The 17,106-nt window shown below is 40.7% G+C and overlaps 2 protein-coding genes across 3 annotated transcripts; both read left to right on the forward strand.

Annotated features, from left to right (window-relative positions):
* The first annotated feature begins 4,986 nt into the window (after window positions 1-4,986).
* Window positions 4,987-8,232, forward strand: wasf3a (WASP family member 3a). Its single transcript, XM_068716466.1, has 8 exons — window positions 4,987-5,119; window positions 6,079-6,213; window positions 6,314-6,467; window positions 6,552-6,669; window positions 6,767-6,951; window positions 7,358-7,582; window positions 7,673-7,962; window positions 8,052-8,232. Exons 1-8 carry the CDS (start codon window positions 4,987-4,989, stop codon window positions 8,207-8,209), a joined length of 1,398 nt encoding a protein of 465 aa, XP_068572567.1. The 3' UTR covers window positions 8,210-8,232.
* A 1,447-nt stretch (window positions 8,233-9,679) lies between these two features.
* Window positions 9,680-15,138, forward strand: LOC137876320 (V-type proton ATPase catalytic subunit A-like). Of its 2 annotated transcripts, XM_068715790.1 has the most exons (15): window positions 9,682-9,791; window positions 10,291-10,388; window positions 10,630-10,758; window positions 10,932-11,146; window positions 11,229-11,366; window positions 11,462-11,613; window positions 11,740-11,902; window positions 12,062-12,170; window positions 12,438-12,560; window positions 12,642-12,756; window positions 13,096-13,159; window positions 13,268-13,471; window positions 13,717-13,811; window positions 14,142-14,313; window positions 14,406-15,138. In XM_068715790.1, exons 2-15 carry the CDS (start codon window positions 10,307-10,309, stop codon window positions 14,496-14,498), a joined length of 1,854 nt encoding a protein of 617 aa, XP_068571891.1. In that variant the 5' UTR covers window positions 9,682-9,791; window positions 10,291-10,306; the 3' UTR covers window positions 14,499-15,138. The 2 variants fall into 2 exon arrangements, with proteins under 2 accessions (XP_068571890.1, XP_068571891.1); XM_068715789.1 differs by having other exon boundaries at window positions 9,680-9,791; window positions 12,438-12,756.
* The last annotated feature ends 1,968 nt before the right edge of the window (window positions 15,139-17,106 follow it).

Raw genomic sequence — 17,106 nt, forward strand, 5'->3', positions numbered from 1 at the left:
ACAAACCCCCAAACAATACATGTTATACAGTTGAAGCCCCCCCCAAAAAAAGCTAGGAAGTGGACATTGAATTGTTATTATTAATATCATTATTGTAGGCAAGTTTAAGAATGAACTTTGAGGCTTAGCTTTAAGGATGAGAAGTTCTAAAACTATAAAGAGCAATGGATGAAATAATAACAGCTATTGACATAACATGAAAGAGCAAACTCCCTCTGCTTATGAAGGCCATGTGAAATGGTTGAAAGCTCTGAAAAAAGCTAGAACCTTGATTTGGAATTGTTTAGTCATATTCCCAAATACCACAGGAAAATGTGTTTAAATGGAATTATATTCACATAAAGTTTTAAGATTTAGAAATGTTTTTATAAACGTGTTTATGGATTATTCTGTTCTTTCAAAAGTTAATCTCTTACCTGTGACGTCTGGTTGTCTGAGGTGGAGAGTAAGACTCAAGTGCTGCTCCGTAACTTCATCGCTCACATAGTTGATCAGCAGCGGGATCTATTCAAACGAAGAAACATATTCATTAAACCTCTTTGTGAAAGCCTCATATCGTAGGTACCATAACAAATCAATGAAATAAACACATTGGGGGCAGCTCTTGTCAAAATGTAAAACTTGTTTATAGAGATATGAATCCTATTGGGCTGCTTACAACTGTCTTTAATGACGTGTTTAGTCATTTTTACAATCATCTAAAAGGGCAGTAATCCACAGATAAACTGCTCATTCACTTGTGCTATACCAACAATAACCAAAAGATGGCACCAAGTGAAGTGAAGGTGAAGAGTATGAGCTACAGATGACTAACACTGTAAGTGTGGCACCAAATGACAGATACAGTAAATAGATAAGATAAATACTACAGCTGTGTCATTTTTTGACTTAACTTCCCTTTTCAGTGAAGTTTAAAGGAGTGCTCAAACAATGTAGTATTTCCATAAAGTTATGGGACGCACAAAAGACAGATAAAAAAAATGTCAAAATCAAAACAGAGGAGGCTGAGATGTCCTGACTTGTAGTCCTTAGTATGGCTCAAGCACAAACAATGCTCCAAACTACACTTCCCATAATGCAATTTATACTGTCAACATTATTTAGATTACATGCCATCATCAGGGTTATTTTTTCAGATTCTGGAGAGCTCCCTGCAGAGCCACAGAAGACATACAACTACTCTTTGTGACAATTAAACTAAACTTTAACTGAGCTTTAATAAATTGCCGGTAAACGAGCAGGGCTGTTACGGAGCCCTAACTCCAAAGACTAAAGCTAAATGAAGCGTTTAAATGTTTCAGGACTGCCAGACATGGACACCTCAACTACAGGGAACCTGAATCCCTTCTTCACCTGTGGGTGCTCGTCTGATTATTCCCACTTTGCCAATGCATCTCTTTAAAAGTAACTCAGGAATTCAACAAAGAAACTACACAATACTTTCTTTTGATACAGTCAGACAGCGCTGAATGAGATTATAATTGTAGCCTTAAAGCTAAACATGAAAGAAAACGTGAGTGTTAATGATGTACACTGATGCTCATGACACAGCTCAGTGTGTGTGAGTACGTGGCTCACTCACTGGGGAATAACTGGCAAGGCATTGGCAGTGATCGGTATGGAGTAGGACTAGAAAGCCGTAATAGGAGGACAAATATCAGAGGAGAGGGCGTCTGGGCGTCTGTGTGTAATGGATGATAGAGGTGTTCGTGTTTGGGCCAGTGCGCAGTAAGTGGGTAAGCTGGTGGTGTGATACCAGCAAGGTCAATGATGGTGATAATGGGGAGGGTAAGTACTGTATTGGGGTTAATACTTCTGAGCTGGCCAAGAGATTATGGCACTGTATAAAATATGGAAGACCCCTCGGGGAAATGCTTTGCTCCCATTGCTTAACAGCAAACTGACATCATCAGGAGTACATGTAAAAAAAAAAAAAAAAAAATAGAGAATATCAGAAGTGTTTTTTGACCATGACACTAACATTCTGTAATCAGTTTTGTTCTGATACGTATACTGTATGTAGGTTTAAATAAAGCTTTTGAGCTATAATCCAACATGAGGATGCTCTTCTGGTTCTTTCACTTTATTTCATTTCCTGCCCTTAATATAGAATGAGAAAAATATGCAACTCATTTTCTGCATCCTGATTAAATTCAGCACAAAATGACAACAGAAAGTCATCAAAAGCTTTTTTTGTCGCTCCAGTTGAAGCTTGTCTTCATGGATCCCTGCCTTTTGATAGTTGAACATTTTTAGAAATACATTTATTTTTTTGCAGAGAGTTAGACAAATAGATGCCTCTCTCACGCTTGTACATTAAAGTTGAAGCCAGTTAGTTTAGCTTATCTTAAGAACAAGTGGAAACAACTAGCCTGGCTCTTCGACTCAAAAACTGCCTCCAACTAAGTCTCAGAGAAGCCAAAATCTGTGAACACCTTTAACTTTTTCTTGATTTTCTAACTTTTATTTTGTGAGTTGTACACTTCTTGTTTTCATCCACTGTCCCTTCCACCCCTCTTCCCTCCCTTTCTCCTTTCTGTAATGCACTTTGTAATTTATGTGAAAAGTCCTATGTAAATTAAGTTTGCTTGCGCCTAAAACCCATCACCAATGGAGCTGACATCCAGATAGTTGCAATAAACAATGTCTCTGTGAAACAAGCAATACTGTAACTGTAACACTATGAGTTATAGCAACAGGGCATACTAGTTATTAAGATTTAAGCCCTCATATCTGGGTTACACTAGTCCCTCCCACAATCCAGATGATGCCATCTGTGGGAAAAGAGCAAAACAAATGCTGAGTGTTGTCCCAGCTGCGAATGACATACTGATGTATACAAATTGAACATTTTTGGGTTTGATCAGACAAAATAAGGAATTTTAAGACTTCATGTTAGGCTGTGGAAAAATTGTGAAGGGCATTTTCACTATTTAGAGACTTTTGCAGCCTTTACTTGATTAATTGTTACTATTACTAGTTAGAAATAACCATGTCACTATCCAATTCATAGAAGGCCGCAAATGACTTATATTCATAAAAAGTCTAAGACTAATACATCCGGGAATAAAACACTGGATGTCAAACGGCTGGCATGATGACTGTGATTGGATGACAGGAGTAAATCTGCTAACCAAATCCCTTAAGGCTCAAGCTGTGATTTGGACCAGAGAGATTTGTTTTCAGAGTGAACTCCGCCCTGCAGAGATGACTAAAGTCAACGTCCAACACACGACTGCAGCAGGCCAGCAAAGGGTTTGTTTATTTTGGATAAAACAGCATGGATCCGACATTTACTGCTCCCTCCCGGCGTGCTGACGTGAAAATAAACGTACGTCGATCCTACTAACCCACCGGCCACTCTATGGTAGGAAAAGCATCTTCTGGTGTCGCTGACTTATTAGATAGCCCATGTTTCTGTTTACGTGTATGACTGAGTTACCTGCTGTTAGACTGTCAAGAAGAACAAACTCTGCTTCAAAAACCCACCAGAGCTGAGAGGAGCCTCGTGCCAGCGTGTTCGTAGTGGCAAAGTGCGGTGATCGCTCACGCGGGGAATTATGGGAAATTGACGCTCGCGCGCCACCCTGAAAACACTTAATAATAATACATTTTATTTGTATCGCGCTTTAAAAGGTACTCAAATACACTTTACATGATAAAAACACAATAGAAGCAATTACAATATAAACAACTTAATTTCATTTTCATAACAATTTTGCATATTCATACATTTCGTTTTTTGTGATTGGGGAGGAGCATCTATCATTTAAATAATTTTAATTGAATTTTTTGGGGAAAAATTAGGTTATTCAAAGAGTATTTTTAGAACATGTTTTGGGGGACCTTTAATTTGTTCAGTTAACACCCTCACATAGTTAACAGCGAAAGCAGGTTTTGGCTGTGTGAATTACTTGATTTGCTTGTAAAATGTATTTCTTATTTCTGCCATTGCTACATTTCAAATGGGGAACAAACTGCTTGTTAGGCTTCAATTGATAGACGGATCCAAACTGTCTGTTGACATTGATGCCACTGAATGTCAACATACACTGCTGTAGAAACCAAGAAACTCACCCCAAATTTAGGACTTCATATTAGGCTTAATAGTTGTTGAAATGCTAAAATGTGAACTTCATTTTGGTTTTAATAGCTTCAAACTCTCACTGCCAAATGATGCAGCTCCATATGAAACCAAACATTCAGGGATTCTGTCTGACTTGTTTGCCATGGTGCACAGAATATGACAATTATGGTAATTATGGTAAGTTGATGTTCTTATTGTTAGTGTGCTGGCTCTTCTCAACCTGTAATTATTGGCAATCACTCAATCTCTTGTTTTAAGTCCATTTAATACAGGAGTGTAAAGTGACTTGCACATTAAATGAAAAACTGCCACATCTGTAGTCTTCACACTTCTGTTATCACAAAATCCCAATCAAAACAGCTGTGATGAGCATGTTTTGAAATGGCCAATAACATACAATAGCTGTACCACTTTGATAGGTGGTGATAAATTGTGACATTCAAATGCAAATGTTACAAAAATCAGGAAAGGTTTCATTTTGATGCCGTCCATTACACTTTTTAAAACAAATGATTAAAAAAAAATGATAACAGTCTGTTGACTTTCATGTTAATTTCAGTTAGATAAAATAGACAATTATAACAGTATTTAAAGAATATACTATTTATATATTTTATTTGTGTTCATTTGTATTTGACACCTGTGAAATTATAGAGAAAGTACAGAAATACTGAAAATCATTAACGACACAGTATCAGTTGCATGCATTAACCAGGATTCAATGCCTAATGCATTGGTCAGTTTAACATGAATGCATTTAGACACCTCGTCTGCCACACTTAATGTAGCTTTATGAAGATGGTTTATTGTGTCCATAGTTCCAGCCTGCAGGTAGTACTGTAGTATACAATGTCCTCTGTCCCCCAGCAGGTGCTGTGGCCGAGATGTGAGAGAAGGTCATGCCTTTGCTCAAGAGAAATATTCAGCCTCGGCACCTGTGCCACGGTGCAGTGCCTGATGGGATTGGCAACGAGCTGGAATGTGTCACCAACAACACGCTGTCCGCCATCATCCGCCAGCTCAGTAGTCTGAGTAAGATCACAGTTAACTCATATTCAGTTTGTATCACAGCATGTTCAGATGCTTCTTTAATGTGAGATCATTACAGGAGGGAAGCTGCTTTTGAACAAATCAACTCAAAGGAGCATAAAACAAGTTCTTCACTGCGTTAAGAGTACTTAAATTTCCTTGATCCTTGGAAGGTGATTATCAGAAGAAGAAAAAATACCGTATGACAGTTTTTAACTTTAACTTTTAGCTTCTAACAAACCAAAAAAAACACATTAAACGCAAATCATTTATCAGTTCATGTACATTATTATCCAACACTAGACAGTACTGACATCTATCTACTGTACACTCAAATCAGCCAATTTATACAGAAGCAGAGTGGTTTGAATTGTTAATGATGTATGCTAATGTCTATATAAGCATTGGTTTGCTTGTGTGTAAAGTATTACAGTTTGTGAAACGGAGAGTAAAATGTGAAGGGAAAGACAATTTTGGGAAGCAAATTTACTCCTGGACATCTGGCCCATGAATGCTCTGATTAGTGTGTGTGTGTGTGTGTGTGTGTGTGTGTGTGTGTGTGTGTGTGTGTGTGTGTGTGTGTGTGTGTGTGTGTGTGTGGATTTAGTGAAGTTACAGGAGCTTAGAGCTTACTGTAAAGCTTTGTACGGGCAGATAAGATGGAGAGTAGGTGGGCGGAGACACAAACATAGGCGGTCTAATGATAGCTTCCACATTAAGTGGATCAGAGCTGTTTGACGTGTGCCATTAATGCTGTTGTATTTGCATGGACCAAACACTTCATGTGTATAATCCAGAGAAATAGAGAGTCAGAAATGTACAAACATTATAAGATATATATGTTCCTGTCTCATGCAATATGCTGCGCTTATTTCTTTACCTCAGAGGTTTGAAACACCTTTCTATGTATTGACAGCTTCCTTACCTTCACTGCTGGTTCTTTGCCCCCCTTTTGTTTGTAGGTAATCATGCAGAAAATGTTTTCGGGGAGCTTTTTAACGAGGCCAACACTTTTTACGTGCGCGCCAACTCACTCCAGGACCGTATCGACCGATTGGCCGTCAAGGTTACCCAGCTGGACTCCAGCGTGGAGGAGGGTTAGTTCTCAGGAAATCATCTGTCTGTTGATTTCATGACTTATTTTCCTTCTCACATGCACTGTATTCAACTTTAAACACCCGTCTTACTGTTTTGTAGTCTCTCTTCAGGACATTAACCTGAGGAAGGCATTCAAAAGCTCCACTGTCCAGGACCAGCAGGTTTTGTCCAAAGGCAGCACTCCCAACTCAGTGGCTGAGATGCACAACAGCAGCGACAGGCCTCCTCCCCTCAGCGACCTCACTGCCTACAGGTGCTGCATGCGTTGTATAAAACTACAACATCTGAACCATGAACATTTTCAGTTGTCTCATTGTTTTTTTTTATTTGAATACAGAGAGGATTGCGCCGATGCCATGAAATTCTATTCAGACCCATCGTACTTTTTTGACTTGTGGAAAGAGAAAATGCTTCAGGACACGGAGGACAAGAGGAAAGAAAGGAGGAGGCAAAGGGTGAGAGCTCACCCTTACCCACTGCTTTATTTTTATGCATCTATTTGGCGAGTGGGGTTTTCATCTCTTTTGCTGTCCCTTCATCCATCTTTCCCAGGAACAGAAGAGATGTGTGGAAAGCAGCACCCTTCAGCGCGAGGTGAAGAAGGTGAGAAAGGCCCGAAACCGCAGGCAAGAGTGGAACATGATGGCTTTCGACAAAGAGCTTCGTCCAGATCACCGCCATCCGCAGAGTCTTCGCCGAGCGGCATCATCCGAGGGCTCGCTCTCCCCAGACGGCAGGTTAGTGCTAATTTACTGACAGAAAGTGGAGATGCAACTGAGGGAATTTATGTTTTTAAATCACACTCTCTGCACTCGCTCTGTCCCTATGTTTCCTGTCAATCTTCAGTTTTAAATATTGAAAAAAGTTAACATTTGTCTTTAAAAAAAACCTGTGCTAAAAGATGTGCTATATGCAGAAATATGATAATCAAAACAAAATGTACAACACTGGAAATTGTAGTGAAAATGGAAGACAAAGATTGGGAGGAATTACATATACAGTGTACTTTAGTAGGAGTGGTAAATCCTTTTTTTCATGAATAGGACCTTGTGGCTCAAATAGCAGTAGTCTCTGCCGTGCAAAGCTTGAATTTTTATTTGATAACAACAAATCCACCATCTGGATATTTCATTGTTTATCCAGGCCTGACCTCCTGGGATACCCCGTCCCTCCAGTGCCCGCCCAGGCTGCTTGTAATCACGCTAAGTCACGTGATTACGTCCCTGGGAACGCACACCCCTCACCACCTGTGGAGCACGAATACCACAGCATTGATGTCAACTATAAGAGAGTAACCTATGCCACAGCATCAGAGCCTCTCGCTGCGGACCGAATGAACGGTCCAACACTTCCACCTGCAGATTACAAGTATGTTTTTGTTGCATAAGCAGAGAAGGAATGAAATATAATATCTCTTTTCCACTGTAACATAATCCTCTTTCTTTCACTGTCGACCAGCTCTCTCTCCCCGCCTCCTGCCCCGGGCCCACCCATCCCATCAGCCCAGACAGCCTTTGGTTTTCCTCTGGGTGCGCAGCCACCAACACCACATAATGGAGTTATGCACGTAGGCCCAGGCTACCCGCTCCCACCTGTGCCTCCTCCGGGGTCGCACATGTTCCCTCCTCCTCCACCCCTCCCTCCCCCGGCTGCATCCTCACACCTAGCAGGACACAGCGTAGGTGGCAGAGCTCAGACTAAACCCGTGAGGGATGGGAGAAGTGACCTGCTGTCCGCCATCCGCATGGGTGAGTCGGGGTACTGGCATTGTTTCTGTACTATATATGTTCTGTGTGGGACAGGCGAACAATGTGTGATCTTGTGTGCTCTTTATTAGGCATCCAGCTCAAGAAAGTGCAAGAGCAGCAGGAACAGCAGAACAAGTGGGAGCCGGTGGGGAACGACGTGGCCACCATCCTGTCTCGACGCATTGCGGTGGAGTACAGTGACTCTGATGAGGACTCTGAGCTGGACGAAAACGAGTGGTCGGACTGACCAAGCACCAAGCATATGTAGCATCTACCTAAAGTTTTGCTTCACTGGATCTTCAATGCAAATAAAGCACAACTGTAAATTAATCTCTTTGGCTCCACCTAGTGGACTTTACATGCCAACCCACTGCTGCCAGTGCACCATTCCTTTATCTTGCATTATTTATGTGCTGATTCACATTCAGAAGTTATGACTTAGCCAATCTAAACTGTGCATTCTGATAAAATGTCCTCACCTGGTAAACTGACACCTTGAACACCCCGTACTCACTGATGAAATGTGCAGTAGACCCTAACACCGAGGTCCCAGTACGAAGCCTTTTTCACTGAAGACATTCTGATGTTGCAGTAGGGAAAGCACAGGTATAAATAATAAAATGATTGGCTGCATTCCATTAAGCTGCTTCAGTTTCAAGATCCTGGTAATGTGAACTCTGACTCATTGTCACACCGTCATGGCTTACTGGGACACTTGAAAAGAACAGAGCCATCATTAAAGTTATAAGTAGCACCTGTACTATAAAAAAGGCCTATTATTTATAAATGACTGCAGCAATATATGAAGTAAAACGTTGAAGGATTTCAGTATGTATTTTCATCATTTTATGAAATTACACATCTGTGATAATATTTTGGACTAAATGTACCCCTCCCTATGTTTGACGAGTAATTCCATGCAACATTTTGTAATTGCTACCTCAATCTGTCACCATTCCACTACCCACGGTATGTGTAGTAGGGTATCATGACCGGTCTGAATACAGTTTTGTTCTGCCATTAAATTATTATTTATTGTGATGGGTCTTTGAAAATTTTGACATATCATTTAAAAAAATGTATTAGCTAGAAAATCATGTGATTGTCTCCTCCTTTACTATTTTCTTCTTCCTATATAGTAGCTATATTTATAGTATAACCTAGATAGTATAACAAATCATAGTGTTGTTTTTATTCATTAGAAGATATGCAAAAGATGTATTATTTTTGTAAAATGGACATATGTGTCTGAAATAAAATTAACATTGTGCACATGGCAGTCATTTTTTAGATGCCAATCAGCATCTGACACTGTTATTATATTGAAGCTGTTGTGAATTTTTCAATAGGTTAAAAATCACATTTGTAGCTGATAATCCCGACAGAGATGCCACTCAATGATTGAATAAAATCCTGTATGAATCACTATGGGACTAGGTATTTGTGTGACATGTTATGAAGTAGTTAAAGTGAAGTGTATGGTTGTTACCGAGGTAAAATCCGTAGCCAAAAAGCTAAAACATAAATGAAGTTGCAAATATATTGTTGTTGTACCTTGGTTCATTCATTTATATCCAGCAGAGGACAGTAATGCGCCTGGTGGAGGTTTAAACCGGCGGAACTTATCGTCGACTGGGAAACTGTTGCGCTCCGGACGCCATTTTGGCTCCAACGGCTAGCCAGCCAAGTTAGTACAGAGCGAACCAGCGGAGCCACAATGGAGATGTTTTCTTCCCGTGACAGTCCGGTGCCTGGCAGGTGATTACCACAGTGAAGCTCCTCCTCTGCTACGTTAACGACAAACCTGGAGAACAACATATTAAGACACGGTAAGATATTTATATTTACTGTATAATATGAGGTTTTTGACGTGTCCTGCCAATCTAGGACCAAATGTTACGCGAACGATCGTCACTTTAGCTCAACCTCTATGTGATGATGATGAGGATAGCTTGTGTTTGCTAGCTAGTAGCCTGAACTAGACGCGCACACGCACAAATCAGCTTTGCTCTTAATGTTCCGTGTCTGAAGTGACAACCATTATGACACCAGCTGGCTAGCTAGCATGTCGTCAGCGATGAAGAGTGACTAACTCAACCTTATCTTTAACCATAGGTGAAGAGGAAAACACTCAACTGAGTTAGCTGTTGACCTTCCACTGACTGTCATTTATTCTGTGGAGAGCACTGTGCTACAACTCTATAAAGTGGAATGGTAGTGCATGCTGTGTGTGTGTTAAACGATGTTAGAGATGTGTCTGCTGAGTGTATTCAGTTTAATTTAGAAGCATCCGTGTCTCATACTAGTTCCTCTTTTTTATTTTTGCAGGATAGAAACTATCAAGATGGATACCTCAAACCTTCCCAAGATCCAGGATGAGGAGAGAGAAAGCCAGTTTGGATTTGTGCATGGAGTTTCTGGACCAGGTCTGCTTTACTGTCCTTTTTTTTAAATGGATAGATTGCATTTAATAGTTCAAAAGCCAGGTGCTGTTTTGTATTAATAATAAAAAAAAAATCTAATTTTCTCAAGCAGTATAAATATACATTCTGATAGAGGGATTTATAGGAACTAAATGTACATTAACATGTTGGGAGACAATCCAGTAGGATCCAGTACTTATTTTACACGTGTGTCACTGTATAAATGTCTGTATTACTTTAACAGTGGTGACAGCTACTGCGATGGCCGGAGCAGCCATGTACGAGCTGGTTCGCGTCGGTCACAGTGAGCTGGTGGGAGAAATCATCCGTTTAGAGGGAGACATGGCAACTATCCAGGTCTACGAGGAGACTTGTATCCTTTTCTGCTGTCATGTTGCCTACCTTTGTTCTACATGTAACAAGTCAAGAGCTTCCTTAAAACTAGATTCACATAATGAATGTTACAAAAACACACTTTTTAGAGCTACTTTACTTGTGTCTAAAGTGCTTGCTGTTTGTGTGGTTTACCTTAACTTGATGCCACAGCCGGTGTGTCTGTCGGTGACCCTGTCCTTCGGACCGGGAAACCCCTCTCTGTAGAGCTTGGACCGGGAATCATGGGCTCCATCTTTGACGGTATCCAGCGTCCACTGAAGGACATCAATGACCTCACTCAAAGCATCTATATCCCAAGAGGAGTAAACATTGGCGCTCTCAACAGAGACCTGAAATGGGAATTTTCTCCCGGCCAGAGTCTTCGGGTAAGAAAAAAAAAATAGTCTTGAGTGTGAATGTCTGTCCTCTGTAAATGTTCTGGCTAATTGCACATAATCTCCTCTCTAGGTCGGCAGTCACGTGACAGGTGGCGATATCTACGGCATGGTGTTTGAGAACTCTCTAATAAAGCACAAGCTGATGCTTCCACCTCGCAACAGAGGCACCGTCACCTACCTAGCCCCACCTGGAAACTACGACATTTCCGTGAGTGTTTGACCAGAGGCAAAAAACGCTCTATGTTGGATCAAAACTTCTCTGGGACTGATTTTTTATTTTATTTTTTATCTCGTTGCATTCAGGATGTCGTTCTGGAGCTCGAATTTGAAAGCGTGAAGGAGAAGTTCACCATGATGCAGGTGTGGCCGGTACGACAGATTCGCCCAGTCACTGAGAAGCTACCGGCTAATCATCCGCTGCTGACGGGTCAGAGAGTTCTGGACGCACTTTTCCCGTGAGTAGTAGATTTTTTTTAGCAACTTTTGGCCTCTATTTTAACTATTTAACTACTTTATTTAATATTGTATGATTTAAAATCTGTGAGCCGCATATTGAACCGCATGATCTCCGTGCTGTACAGATGCGTGCAGGGCGGCACCACTGCTATCCCGGGCGCCTTTGGATGTGGAAAGACTGTGATCTCGCAATCGCTCTCCAAGTATTCCAACAGTGACGTCATTGTCTACGTTGGCTGCGGAGAGCGTGGAAATGAAATGTCTGAAGTGCTGCGGGATTTCCCCGAGGTAGGTGGAAGAAAGAAAAGTTTCAATTTGTCACTTTCAGCTACTTTTTAAGCTTAAATAAGAATAAACTAGTAAAGAGAAAGATGATTTTGAAACTAGTTTAGAGCAAAAATGTCAGCGTTCATATTGTATTATGTTAACACTGCTCTTACCCAACAGCTTACTATGGAGGTTGATGGCAAGACTGAGAGCATCATGAAGAGAACAGCACTGGTTGCTAATACATCCAACATGCCTGTGGCTGCCAGAGAGGCCTCAATTTACACAGGTACCGACCGTTCACTTCATAGAGAACAGTCTCATTGTTTAAGCCCGAGTGCAAGTGGACGTTTGTTCCAAATTTGAAGAAATTTGCTCAAAGCGTTCCTGAGAAATGCGTTCACGTGAACGGACCGGACGGTGAACTTGAAAACCTAATACCTCCGTCCACGGCTGCCTTTCCTGTTACTTTATAAGCAGTGTGGAAAACGTTTCTTTCCTTTTCGTAATCGTTGGGAGACTCCAATTTGTAAACCGGATGTCTTTACCTCTGCAGGGATCACACTGTCTGAATACTTCAGAGATATGGGCTATCATGTGAGCATGATGGCCGACTCGACGTCTCGATGGGCCGAAGCTCTGAGAGAAATCTCTGGAAGATTAGCTGAAATGCCTGCTGGTAAGTTCACGATGGATGTGATTGATCTTGATGTATTTGTGAGGACGCTGTGGGACAGTTTGTGTCCATCTTTGTCTGCAGACAGCGGGTATCCTGCTTACCTGGGCGCCAGGCTCGCCTCCTTCTATGAGCGCGCTGGACGTGTGAAGTGCCTGGGAAATCCAGAGAGAGAAGGCAGCGTCAGCATCGTAGGAGCGTGAGTGGACTTTTATATAAGCAGTGGAAATTAAGTCATTTTCCAATATCTGTTATACAACTTTAAATCAACTTGAAGCTGGTGCATTAAAATCACAGATCAAGGATTAAAAATGAATGTTCTACCTTCCTAGCAGCTATTGCTCTCAGTAACAATGAAAAACCATCCCCAAATCTTCTATTTTATATGATTGTTAAATTTGTGCAAGATGGTGGGTGTTGAAAATGTCTTTGACAGCTAAGCTTTGTGATAAACAAACAAACCCAGACGTTCAAGGTGTGTTATTTATATATTCATTTTTAGACTGACTTTTCCTTAAATACTGTGCTTTCCTGTTAGTGTGTCGCCCCCTGGTGGAGATTTCTCAGACCCTGTCACTTCAGCCACATTAGGCATTGTTCAGGTAAGCACTGATCATTGGATCCTTACATTTAATCATGCAGTCAATACATCTTTTTCGCACACCATTCTTGGCGTGTGTCAATCTTCTATGTTGTCTTTTTTTTTTTAGGTGTTTTGGGGATTGGACAAGAAGCTGGCTCAGAGAAAGCACTTCCCTTCAGTAAACTGGCTGATTAGCTACAGCAAGTACACGCGAGCTCTGGATGAATACTATGACAAACATTTCCCAGAGTTTGTTCCTCTTCGTACAAAAGCCAAAGAGATTCTACAGGAGGAGGAGGACCTGGCTGAAATTGTGCAGCTTGTGGGCAAGGTGAGGTTTAACATTATATAACACGCTTAACCCTGAAATTAATTTCTAACATTTTTCTCCAAATGTACGCGTTTTTACAGCCAGGTAATTGCTGCATTTGATGTGTAAAATCTGTGTTTTATAGAAGAGGCTTCTGTTGGTGCTATAGAGTTAATGATGCATAGTGTTAGCATGCTAACCTGGATAATCAACAACTCTGAAAGGAATAAATTAGACTGATCCTCGTGATCGTGTTTTGCTCACAGGCTTCTCTTGCTGAGACCGATAAGATCACTCTGGAAGTTGCAAAGCTCCTTAAGGATGACTTCCTGCAGCAGAACGGTTACACCCCCTACGACAGGTGAAGACAAAACATCTCATCCACCCCACAGCACACATCTTTTCCATTCATTCCCACCTTGGTATACAATTAACAAACAGGTTGTACACATTGAAATAGCTTCTCTCTTTGCTCCACAACAAATGAAGACAATAACATAAACACATGTTCATATTTAAGTTTCAAAGTTGGAATGTTCTCACAAGAACAGGAAGTTAGCAACATGAGAAAATATAGCCATGAGATACAGCGACTACACAGCTTTGAAATGTCTGTATTTTAAGATATTAAGTGATTTCTGTGGAAACAATGAAAAACAAATTGTTGGATCTCTCCTGTCCCCACACACAGGTTCTGCCCCTTCTACAAAACTGTCGGCATCCTCTCGAACATGATCTCTTTTTACGACATGGCCCGACACGCGGTGGAGTCCACGGCACAGAGTGACAACAAAATCACCTGGGCTATAATAAAGGAGCACATGGGCGAGATCCTGTACAAAATCAGCTCCATGAAGTTCAAGGTGCGGTTGCGTGAAGGGTTTTTATACGTCTGTGTCTAGATTTTATCGGTCAAGATAAATAACTTTTATTCTCTGTTCAATGGATTCTTTAGGACCCCGTTAAGGATGGCGAAGCTAAGATCAAAGCCGAATTCGCCCAGCTGGTGGAGGACATGCAGAACGCCTTCAGGACTCTGGAGGAATGAGCTTCCTACAAGTCAGCTCCTCTCCCAAATATCCAAACCCCAGTGCAGTGCAACATAGTGCAGATTGAATGGCCCGTGTTCTTATTGTCTGCGTCAGTCATGTGAACTCTTTTATTCCTTGGTGTTTACGTCTCCTTAAAACATTCCTGCACAAATTTCCATTTAATTTAGTTGATTTTGGACTCCTACTTTAAAAAACACAGTGCTGGAATCCCCCTAACACACCCAAAACTAGCGTTTACTCAGCGAATGTAGCAACATGCCAACATGTTGTGGTTAAAATCAGTGGGCCTCAATCAGGCGCTTTACTTGCACTCAACCAATGGCTGCATCAAAGAGTGGACAGGGATGTTTCTTTTCCCTCAGATGTGACGGTGATCAATACATACTATTAATCAAATGGGAACATGCACAAAGGCAAAGGGACGGATGCACTGCGTTACTGCGTATCGGGGGGGCTAAAGGCATTCTTCCTCCTCTCTTACCTCTTAAGTGTGATAGTAATGTTGTGGACAAAATACTTGATATTATTTGCAAAAATGTGAATGAATGAGTCTGTTAGAGTTGTGTTGTATCAGATGTCTAGCTATTATATTCGTGGTACGTTGCTGTCTCCTGAAATAAATGTTTAAAAAAAGTATATAAAGTTTATTGTGTTTGTTCATCATGTTCATGGGGAGTTTGATGAGTTTGTGTTTGTCACTGCTTAATGTAATTTACTAAATCACTTTCTGGTCTCTCCAGAATTTTTTTATTTTTAATTTACAAAGCAAGCTCCGCTCCTCTGATAGGCCACTCTATAAAGCAGAGTATAAACACATTTGATTACAAATGGTAGTAATCTCAAACTGATGGGAACGGGAAAACGATATAAAGTCTACTTTTACCTTTGAAACAGCTGAACAAGAGTGAGTCTCAACCTTTGACTGCTGCAACTCATGACCACAGATGTTCACTCTGTCCTCTAGGTGGCACACACACACACACATTTGAATGCTTTAATGAGACCGTTAAGAAAAAGAAAAAGCTCTTTCTGATTGACTAACCTCTTGAAACCTTATTTTTTGCATAAATGTGTGTTTCATAGCTTTGAAGAAGTGAGGAGAAAACATTTTACTCTGAATGACACTTTAGTATATAGTGTATCTGTTTACTTATGCCTGCTCTGTCACATCAATTCTATACAACTTTTCAATTGATACTTATTCCCTTAAAATTCAGCTTGACATAATTTGGTATCCTTACTAGCCCAAGAAACAATATAGTAAGACCCCCTGATATGTTCTGAATTTATTGTTAAATTAGATCTGGTATTAAAAAAAAAAAAACTGAGCATAAAAATACCTTTTTCACATTTAGTGCCTAACTTTGACGTTGTTACAATAAATAATTAAAGCATTGAAAATATTCTATCAAGTATTTTCTGAAAACATTTATTATTCTTAACTAAATGTGCAACAATCAAAATTGAAAAATACCATTCTTATTTATTATTTATAAAGAGTTTAACACAAAAACTCTTCTGCTTCATCAGGACTGGAAACATTAGCAAACAACCCCTCAACTGTCATCATATTTTGATTAAAATGTTGCTAAATTGTGATTGGTGCACATATGTTCGTGACATCACCTCTTTTTAACCAGGCAGCAACCTCCAGGTCTGAAAAGTGAAGCCGATGCGGAAGTGCTTTACACTTTTGTTCCTTCTACTGTCCACCGGGGGGCGACTCCTCTGATTGTATAGAAGTCTATGAGAAAAAGTCTTCACTTCTCACTTGATTTATTATCTCAGTAAACATTGTAAACATGGGTTCATGGTCTCAATCGCTAGTTTTAAAGTCTTCTTGAATACAGCATGATGTTTATTTAGTAAATTATGGTCCTATTTAGAATAAAGTAGACAATAAAGCAGGATATGCTTAGGGCAGGGCTACCTCGTGATTGACAGGTCACTACCAGAGCCGTGTATGGTGTCTCTACCTCACTCCTTCACATTCCAAACACTTCCGTTCACTGGTTGCAAAAAAACCAAAATGGCAATGGCCAGAAACTTGAGGCTCTAAAACCGCAGTCCACAATCCAATGGGTGACGTCACAGCGACGACATCCACTTCTTATATACAATAAGTCCCGTCCACTTGAAATCAAAACAAAAAATATAACAATCTATTCTGAAATAACCCAAAATGCTTGAACATCAACAGAAAGTTGGGTGTACATGAAATCCCTCAAAAGAAACTAACTGAGAAGGCCTTTAACTTGGAAAAGTCAAGTAATGTCACTCAACTAAAACATGTGGAGGATGACGCGCACAGGAAAGAGCAGAGACAAGGCCCAGTTTCATCAAACATGACAGCAAGATACATTTCCCCTTGTTCACTACATCCACTCGTTGGCGTCTGTTGTCATTTGCCGATGTGTAATCTTCAGCACGTACTCTTAGTTCTGCCTGACTCCCAGCATTAATTCCTCCAAAATAGATTAGAGCCGCTATCTCGGGTTCCGGCCTCCATCCAGACTAATGGACGCATAACCCACAAGAGCAAGAGCAGCATCTTTTTTTTTTCTGCATTGATTCAGTCCATCCAGACTCCCACTGGTGGACAGC

Source organism: Cebidichthys violaceus, unplaced genomic scaffold, assembly GCF_023349555.1.
Source record: "Cebidichthys violaceus isolate CVI_PGR_0920_01 unplaced genomic scaffold, fCebVio1.0.p SCAF_20, whole genome shotgun sequence".
NCBI classification, from domain to species: domain Eukaryota; kingdom Metazoa; phylum Chordata; class Actinopteri; order Perciformes; family Stichaeidae; genus Cebidichthys; species Cebidichthys violaceus.

Bases quoted from the DNA above. Each gene is read 5' to 3' on its own strand.
- wasf3a (XM_068716466.1), top strand. From the start codon at position 4,987: ATGCCTTTGCTCAAGAGAAATATTCAGCCTCGGCACCTGTGCCACGGT. The intron at 7,583-7,672 runs GTATGTTTTTGT...ACTGTCGACCAG, and splicing joins CTTCCACCTGCAGATTACAA to CTCTCTCTCCCCGCCTCCTG. The intron at 7,963-8,051 runs GTGAGTCGGGGT...GCTCTTTATTAG, and splicing joins GCTGTCCGCCATCCGCATGG to GCATCCAGCTCAAGAAAGTG.
- LOC137876320 (XM_068715789.1), top strand. From the start codon at position 10,307: ATGGATACCTCAAACCTTCCCAAGATCCAGGATGAGGAGAGAGAAAGC. The intron at 13,812-14,141 runs GTGAAGACAAAA...CCCCACACACAG, and splicing joins GGTTACACCCCCTACGACAG to GTTCTGCCCCTTCTACAAAA. The intron at 14,314-14,405 runs GTGCGGTTGCGT...TGGATTCTTTAG, and splicing joins TCAGCTCCATGAAGTTCAAG to GACCCCGTTAAGGATGGCGA.